This window comes from Phacochoerus africanus, chromosome X, assembly GCF_016906955.1.
Source record: "Phacochoerus africanus isolate WHEZ1 chromosome X, ROS_Pafr_v1, whole genome shotgun sequence".
In the NCBI taxonomy this organism is placed as follows: domain Eukaryota; kingdom Metazoa; phylum Chordata; class Mammalia; order Artiodactyla; family Suidae; genus Phacochoerus; species Phacochoerus africanus.
In genome coordinates, this window is record NC_062560.1 from 67,875,749 (window position 1) to 67,884,558 (window position 8,810).

Consider the following 8,810-nt stretch of genomic DNA (forward strand, 5'->3'; position numbering starts at 1 on the left):
CCTAAAAGGGCTGTGCTTGCCAACCTCTACTCTGCCAGGTCCCGGGAATCAGGGATTTGAGGACTGATGGTCCGCACAGGTCCACTGGGAGGGAGGCGACCGCAAAGGGAAGGGGAACTAGACTCCAGAGGACTGGGTTCCAGTTCAGTCTTTTCCTTTCATTCTGTCTATTCAAAGAAAAACTTTATGTACATATAAAAATTATACACACACATTTTCCCCTTGTTTAGAAATTGTTTTTTGAGTTGAGATTTTTTTCCGCTTTCCCTCCTTTGCCTGTCCTCTAAGCCCTCCCACCCTCTCCCTCCCTAACTCAGCTCAGGTTGAAACTTTGCAGAGCACATTCTCTTCGCCCTCTCCAGGGATGGCTCTGAGCTCTCGGGCGCACGCCTTCTCGGTGGAAGCTTTGGTAGGGAGACCCAGCAAAAGAAAACTGCAAGATCCAAGTGAGGAGGCGCAACCTGAGCTGCTGGAGAAAGAAGATGGAGAGGAGGAGGAGGAGGAGAGGAATTGCTGCAGCGCAGCAGCAGGGAAGAAGATCGAGCAGCTTGGTAAGTACCGCTGCCGCGGCCCCCAAATCCCTGAGCCTGCTAACCTGGCTTGCTGGATCCGAAAGTCTCAGACAGGCCTCGCGACGCTGCTGGAGGGCGGCCGGGCCGCGGGGCTAGTTCAGCCATCTGGCTGTAGGGGAAGTTTCAGAGGTTCCAAGTTCAGCCTGTAGTGTTGTGGTTCATTTTTGGTGAAGGGGAGGGTCCCCACAAGTTTGTGAAGTGAGACTCTCCAACCTCCCTGAAGCCCTGAGAACCCGAGGACGGCTTTTTATCGGGGGAGGAAGCAGGGGATTCAGAATCAGACACCAAAAGTCTCAGAGAAGAGTAAGGATGGGCAAATTTGAATAAGGGCATGCCTTTCACAGGGCGCGACTTAGACCTGGGCCCCTTTCTCTCCATCAGGGGGCTACAGTGGGTGTTGTGGGGAATTTGGAGATCCGCTGCCAAGGTTCCCTGGGAAGAGATGAGACGGGTCTTTTCTGAGACAGGCGTCAGCGAGAGAAGAGGGCACACAAACTGCGAAGCTCTCTCAAACTCGCAGCGTCTCTGTGTCCAGCAGAAAAGCGACCCAAGACAGAGCCCTTAGCAACTACTTTCTCAGGCTGTGGAGGCAGCAGCGGAAACTGCAACAGTGTGGAAAGTCTGGAAGAGAAAGATGCTATCCAAGTGGAGCTTCAAGGATCCGAGCTGTGGAAGAGATTTCATGACATTGGGACTGAGATGATCATTACCAAGGCGGGCAGGTTCGGCTTTGCCCAAGCTGTTTAAGGGCAGCACACAGTAGGCACTTAATATTTTGCTTTCATAAGATGGGTGCCTCCAGTTTTATACTTTGGTATCCCTTTCCCCATGTCCCCACCCTAGGCAGGTATTAGGACACCATTGCATTTCAATAGAGCAGACTAGACCTTGCTTGGCTCATGATAGTGGCTCAGCCTTTATTTTCTGTACACTCTGATTCCAAGAACTTATTCTTCCAGTCCCTGCCTATGTTATATATGACAAAAATTAGACTGCTAAGGCAGGTGTCAGATGCCAGCCCCCTCTCTTAAGCTATGGCCAGGCCTCTCTGGTAAAGCCCCACACTTATCAGTGGATAACATTCCATCTATAAGGCCCTCAGCTCACCATCCTGAGCCAGGTCAGGATGGCCTTTCCCTCTTCCACCTTTTGCTGTGGGGCATGTTCTTCATGGCAGCTGGGTAATCTTTTGTGTGTGAATCTCCCTAATTTTAGTCTTTCCCAAATCTGCCTCACAGAAAGTATCCCTGAAAACTCAGGGGAGGGGCACAGCCTTTACACTTCTATTTTTTCTTCTATAGTTTATTATGTTGGTGGTGGGAAGTGGGGTTAACAAAGCCTTGTGGTAAGGATATTCTGCTCCACCCAGAAATCCTGAGTTTGTTCAATCAAACATATAACCAACAATCTTTTTTGTGTATCATTCTCTGAACCTGTCTAGAGTGGGAAAAATATTGTGAATTCCTTCATTTTTCATTTGTCCCCCAACCCCATCCCTCTCCAAATGTTTCTGATAGTGCCTAGGTCACTTGCTATTTTCTCCCCCACAGGCGGATGTTCCCCTCTGTTCGGGTCAAGGTGAAAGGGCTGGACCCAGGGAAACAGTACTATGTGGCCATTGATGTGGTGCCCGTGGATTCCAAACGCTATAGGTAACCTGGTTCAAAGGAGGTTATCTCAGGCTGGGTATGGGAATTCAGATCTATGGAAGCTGAAAGTACTGTTTTGAAAACTCCACCAAAGGACCTGAAGGGGGAGAGGGGGTGCTCTCCTGTGGGTTTTGAGAGTTGAATTTTCTCTCTCAAACCAGAGTCCAGGGAGTTCAGACTGAGAGAAAAGCAGATATCTTCTTTCCTCTCACTCCTGATACGCAGGTTCCAATTGGTGCTTCAGTATATCCAGAACTTCTTGCCTACTTGCTGCTCTGCAAACTGCAGAGGGTGTGGGCCCACACTCCTGGGAGGGAAGCCATTTGAAGGAATTTGGGCATAAATGCCTTGGGCTTCTTGGGATTGGGCTCTGGGCTGTGCTATTTTAGCAGCAGGGTCCTTGAGCAATTCCCTGATTTGTCATCCAAGGCTAGTCTAGTAGTTATGGAGCCTATCCGGTTTTTCTTCCTTCCTTAGCCTTTCCCTGAAGCAGAGACTAAGTCCCAGAGAATACAAGTAACCTTTCTCTTGATGTAAGCTGTCTACTTAGAGCAGGCTAAAAGAGGTGAACTTATTTAAAGCCAAGAGGCCCTTCTTTGCTAGTAGGCAAGAAACTGTGGTCTGCTAGCCTTTTAGCTCAGGAGCTAAGGGGATTGGGCAGTTGCCGCCTGCTGTGAGCCTTTGACAGAATTGGGTGTCTAGCCTTTCTAAGAAACAGCCTGAATCCACTGTTGGGTGCAGGGGGCAAAAGAGAAGGCTGGGCTAAAGAGCCTCCTGGGGCTGCAGCCCAGAAATCGCAGAGCGAGCTGTTTGCCCTCCAGCATTGTAACTAGCTTGGGGATTTGGCACACAACTGAGGGGTTGGGACTGGAGACATTGGGAAAATCAAAATCGGCACTGAGGCTGCAGGGAGCAGAATTCTTTGGGGGTATTTTGATGCAAAGCCTTGTGGACAAAATGGCTTCTATGCCAGACTGGTGGTGGTGGGCTACACAGACATTTTCCTAACCCCTCTGCTTCTTCCCTAATGCTTGTGGCCCAAGACAGGAGGATTTTTCCGGTGTCTCTGTGCAGTAAAAGTAGTTAGATCGATTTCTGTTGCAGTTTCTGTAAGGAACTACAAACCAGACTCTGAAATCACATGACGTTATACTTGTCCTGGCACTTCACTGTGTTTTAATAGCATATGCTTATTTACAGTTTGCTTTCTGTCTGTGAACATTCTTTGGAAATCAAGTTGGATCTTTTACTAGATGTCTTTGGGATTAGCAGGCAAACCTTGGTGAAGGCCTTTAGGACGGGATTGCTTCAGCCTCTGCCCCTGGCTTTGGCTCGCTGTGCCTGAAGCTACACTCTATGCATTTTCAGGTACGTGTATCACAGCTCTCAGTGGATGGTAGCTGGGAATACGGACCACTCATGCATCACTCCCAGGTTCTATGTTCACCCGGATTCTCCTTGTTCTGGAGAAACCTGGATGCGGCAGATCATCAGCTTTGATCGCTTGAAACTCACCAATAACGAGATGGATGACAAAGGCCATGTAAGTGTGCACAATCCTTTATCCCAAAGAGAGGAGGGGGATTCCAAAGAGTCAGCCAGAGGGTGGCCATAGAGAGGCCAAGGAGCTGTCTCCTAGATATGCTAGTTGTGGTCTTTGGAAACTGCCCAAGTTCTAGGCCTATGGTCAAAGTAGCTCTCTTGTTTGGCATCTAAGAGAGCTGGGGGTTGGGAATGATGAGCAAAGGGAGTTTGAGGACAAATAAGACCTTTAAGCCAGGATGCCTGGTCTGGGAGAATGAAAGGGAATGCTTCCCTGAGCTCTCTATCACTTCAGCCTCCCTGGAAATAACAGTAGGATCCGATTGCCTTCCTCTGATGGGCACCTTCTGTTTGGCATGGTCTGTGGAAATCTCCCCCTCACAACTAGTCACCATGGAAGGCCTTTTCAGATAACCTAAATCTTGAACTTTCTTCCCAGGTGCCCTTGGCCTCTGTCTTGCCTGGCCTTGCCCTGAGCAAACCACAAAAGGAAGAAGGATGCTCCTAGGATTAGGAAGTGGAAGATGTCAAATGGTTTCCCATCAGTTACATAGCCCAGGAAACTTACGGCAGGCAGTCAGATCCCAATGACACTTGAGGAGATCACATGGTCATCAACATTTGGAAGCAGGAAAAGGCCCCATCTGGAAATGGAATCACTGCAGCCTAGTACCACTGTGGTGCCCTACTTTTGAAACCCCTTATCCCTGAGGGCCTCTGTCTAGGGCCAAATGGCACAGAAAAGTCGTTGTGTGTGGCTGGCCTAGGCTTTCTGGTTTAACTTCACTTTTGTGTGGGAAGGTTGAGGGTATTAATGAGAGGGGGCCATCAGTGTCAGGGAGGGGAAGACAATTTCTAGGCAGCATTTGCTTTTTCCTCCAGATCATTCTGCAGTCCATGCACAAGTACAAGCCCCGTGTGCATGTGATGAAGCAGGACAACAAGGTTGACATGTCCCGGATTCAGTCCCTGCCTGCTGAAGGGGTTAAAACATTCTCCTTTAAAGAAACTGAGTTCACCACTGTGACAGCTTACCAAAACCAGCAGGTAAAGCAAACTAGGTCCCAGACAAACAGGAGCGGCTCCAGAGAAACTTTTGGGACAGTGTGAATTTGTACTATATGGATTGAAGTTTCCACAATTAAAAAATTCATAGTCTTATTGCATTGTCTTCAAGGCAAGTTTGATTATGAATTATGTGGATCTTGTGTTAGAAAGGAGATTAGAACAAAGTGCTAGGAAAGAAAGGAGATAAACATTCCAAATTCGACTTGGCAGTATGCTTACATTTATTTAACAGGCCATATTACATATTGAAAAGTTTTGTGTTTGTTGTAACCATTAAAAGCAATAGTGACGGTTTTATTACTGAGGGCACTGACTTTATCTTTCTTTCTTTTTTGAATCCATAGATTACCAAACTGAAAATAGACAGAAATCCTTTTGCTAAAGGATTTAGAGATCCTGGAAGAAACAGGTAAACAACATAACAGTCGCATCTAATGTTTAGAGAGCCCTTTTCACAAGTATTACAGTATTTCACAAGTATTATAGACAAGAAAACTGTGGCTCAGAGACTGAACCACAGTCTAACTAAATTTTGTAACTGGTAAAAAAGGAACCTACTTGTTTTGTCTTGGAAGTCCAGCCTCCTCCCATTCCTTCTCCAACCCACTTTTAAGATGTCACTTATTCTATATTCTTGCGTTTTTATTCAGGGAATAATCACTTGGAATTTTATTCAGAAGTCAAGCTATAGAATACAAATATTTCAGATATTCATCCCTAAAAACTGTAACTAAAAACCACAAAAGTTTACATAAATTACTTTTAGGAATTGCATTCTGGACTTGCTGAAGGTTGAATCTCTTTTTCAGAGGTGTATTGGATGGGCTTTTAGAGACCTACCCATGGAGGCCTTCTCTCACTTTGGATTTTAGAACTTTTGGTGCAGACACTCAAAGTAAGAAAAGTTTTACTAAGTTTTATTTTAAATGTAAATGAAATAACAACCTCTATATAAATGCTACACAAGAGGATAAGTACATGCCAGAAAATGTGTGTTTACAAGCAAGTGGATGTATATTTATTCTGATGAGGCAGAAGAAAAAAGGGAAGGTAACTAGTGTGAAAAAAAGAGCACAAATATGGTAATGGTGGATTTACTGACTTCTGACATCTTGAGTTGTCATACATCCTGAGAGCTCCGGAAATGACCTGAATTGTTTATCATCTCACTATCTCATATTCTTTAAGATCTGCCTATGTACACTAGTGACCTTATTTGCAAATATGTTAGATATTGAAATAAATATTTTATATTTTACTAGAAGCTTTCACCACATGATAAAAATAACATCCATTAAATTTCATTATCACTTGGCTCTAATTTTCCTTTTGTTGTGTGTAGGGAAAGTAAATGTTGAAAATACTAAGCCATCACAGGTAAAATGCCATAAGAATTTAAAATATTTGCATGGCATTTGTTCTCAGGTAGTATATTATGTGACTGAATAATAATTTGATGATGCAGGCTTTATTGAAGTAAGAATGCACACCTTCATTTGCTCCAATATTTAACGTAAATAAAAGAGTCTTTATGCATGAGCAGAGTCTTTTTTCCTACTCCATTAAAGTCATTTGTCCTTAAACATTATTCAAGGTTACAATTACATCATAGTTAGGCTGAATTTTATATGACACTGTAACAACCAATTCACATGTGAGGAGATCGAGTCTAATCATTTGGTGAAATATCTCACTGAAATGACTGTATTAATTTGGTTTAGATAATTGCATAGAAAAATATGAACACTTATGAGATAGTATCACTTTAATAGCCTCTAGGCAGCATGCTTTTAAAAGATCTAAGTCAACACAAAGTGCACTAATAAAAAAAGTTAATGATCATTAATTTATAATTTAAAATACACAATTTTCTTAGTTATTTAAGATGACCAGAATGCTCTCAAACTGCAAAGAAAAGAGGTACCAGTTTTTTAAAATAACTTTTGGATGTTTAATTTTAAAATACATTTGCCACCCTGTTGATAATGGACTAGGCTATTATATGTATAATAGGATATAAAATATATACTTCTTAACTATATATGTGTAATATAGTTAAGAAATGTAATATATACATATAGTTAAGGAAAACAGCACAAAAAACACAAAAACTTGATCAAGTTCAGTCAATAACCATTTTTTTTAACTTAAAACACTCACAAATATAAAGTGTAGATTCTAGATTTTCCTGGAACTTATAATAATCCCAAATTTTAGCAGATGCTAGGCAACTGTAAAAGATCACCTGAAAACATGATATGAACACTTTCATTTTCATCTTGGTATTTTTTACCCTACAAAACTGCCTTTAACTCTTGATATGATATACTATGGAAATTTCCCCATCTGCAATTTTCATAAGATAAAAAAAATATAGTTGAATACGTTATTTAATTTATAAGGATTGCTTTCATATGCACTGATTTTTTAAAAAATCAGACTGAAGCTTTCTATAGAATCTCAAACATCCAATTTGTTCTATTTAATCAAATGATTATTTTAGTAAATTTTTAAAGTTTAAAAAAACAGCTTTTATTTGTAAAATATAATTGGCTCTGGATCATATTGAATTGGGCTTCTTTTGTAATTCATTGAATAAATGTTGTTCAAGTGTCTACTATAGTTCTAGAGCATGGTGAATGCTCAATGCATGATACAAAATAATAATGCTAAAAGTAATAGTGGTAGTAGTAAAGATACCATATTCAACTTTGGTCAGAGGAATGCTTTTTTCTAAAGGGGTTAAAATGATTGTGAATTTGCAAGGAAAGCTAATCTAAGAATGAAGTAGGGATAGTTATGGACATGCTTACTGATTCAGTAGGAACATCAAATTCATTGTTCATTGACTGAATTGTCATTCACAGGTGGAAGCAGTGGTTCGTCTCCAGTGACCTCTAGTGGAGGGGCTCCCTCTCCTTTGAACTATTTGTTTTCTCCACCTTGCTCCCCTCCTATGTTTCACATTCCTACAAGCTCCCTTGGAATGCCCTGTCCAGAGGTATACTTACACAATATCCACCTACCCCTTTGCTACAAAATTTACCCAACTAATTTTTGGCAACAGCAGTCCCTTGTCTTGTCTGCCTCTGAAAGGCTTGCAAGCAGCAACAGTTCCCAATCTTTAGTCCCACTTGTGATGGAAGTTCCCATGTTATCCTCCTTGGGGATCACCAATTCAAAAAATGGTTCATCTGAAGACTTCAATGAACAGTGTCAACAAGCACATAATTCTGTCAACCAAATGTTGTATGGATTACAGCCATCTGGACACATTTTATCACCAAGCCCCATTGCCCGGGAAGCAATTTGTTGCTCTTTCCATCCTTCCTATGGCCTTTATAGGTACAACTTCTCCATGCCATCTAGACTGGTAAATGCTGCCAACCACCTCAAAGTGAATGACAACAGTCAAGTTTCTTTTATAGAAGGCAAATGCAATCATGCTTATTGGTATCCAAAAACTAACCATTGCCTTTAATGGGATAGTCACATTCCTAAAGTAATTACATGTAAGCACCTTTTTTTTTTTTTAATTTGTAGCCAAAAAAAAAAGGTCAAGAGCTAATGGGTTTAAAAAGCAAAAGCTTCATTATCGGAAAACATTTCTCTGTTATGCATTTAAAGTGCCTTATGAAATGTTCATAAGAAGTTAAGTAGCCTTAAGCCTCAAAGTAAGATGCTCAATAAATTCTGTTTGATGAGAAGTTCCTATTGTGGCTCAGTGGTCATGAACCCTACTAGTATCCATGAGGATGCATGTTTGATCCCTGGCCCTGCTCAGTGGGTTAAGGATCCAGTGTTGCCTTGAGCTGTGGTGTAGGCCACAGATGCAGCTCTGATCTGGCATTGCTGTAGCTGTGGCATGGGCTGGCAGCTGCAGCTCTGATCAGCCCTTAGCCTGGGAACTTTCATGTGCTTATGGGATGGCCCTAAAAAGAAAAAATTATATATACGTATTGTTTGATGAGGTATACTA

At 42.3% G+C, this 8,810-nt stretch overlaps 1 protein-coding gene across 1 annotated transcript; it reads left to right on the forward strand.

The window, feature by feature from the left end:
* The first annotated feature begins 364 nt into the window (after positions 1-364).
* On the forward strand, positions 365-8,312 carry TBX22 (T-box transcription factor 22). Its single transcript, XM_047765640.1, has 8 exons — positions 365-551; positions 1,111-1,294; positions 2,123-2,224; positions 3,590-3,764; positions 4,646-4,810; positions 5,176-5,240; positions 5,641-5,726; positions 7,699-8,312. Exons 1-8 carry the CDS (start codon positions 365-367, stop codon positions 8,310-8,312), a joined length of 1,578 nt encoding a protein of 525 aa, XP_047621596.1.
* The last annotated feature ends 498 nt before the right edge of the window (positions 8,313-8,810 follow it).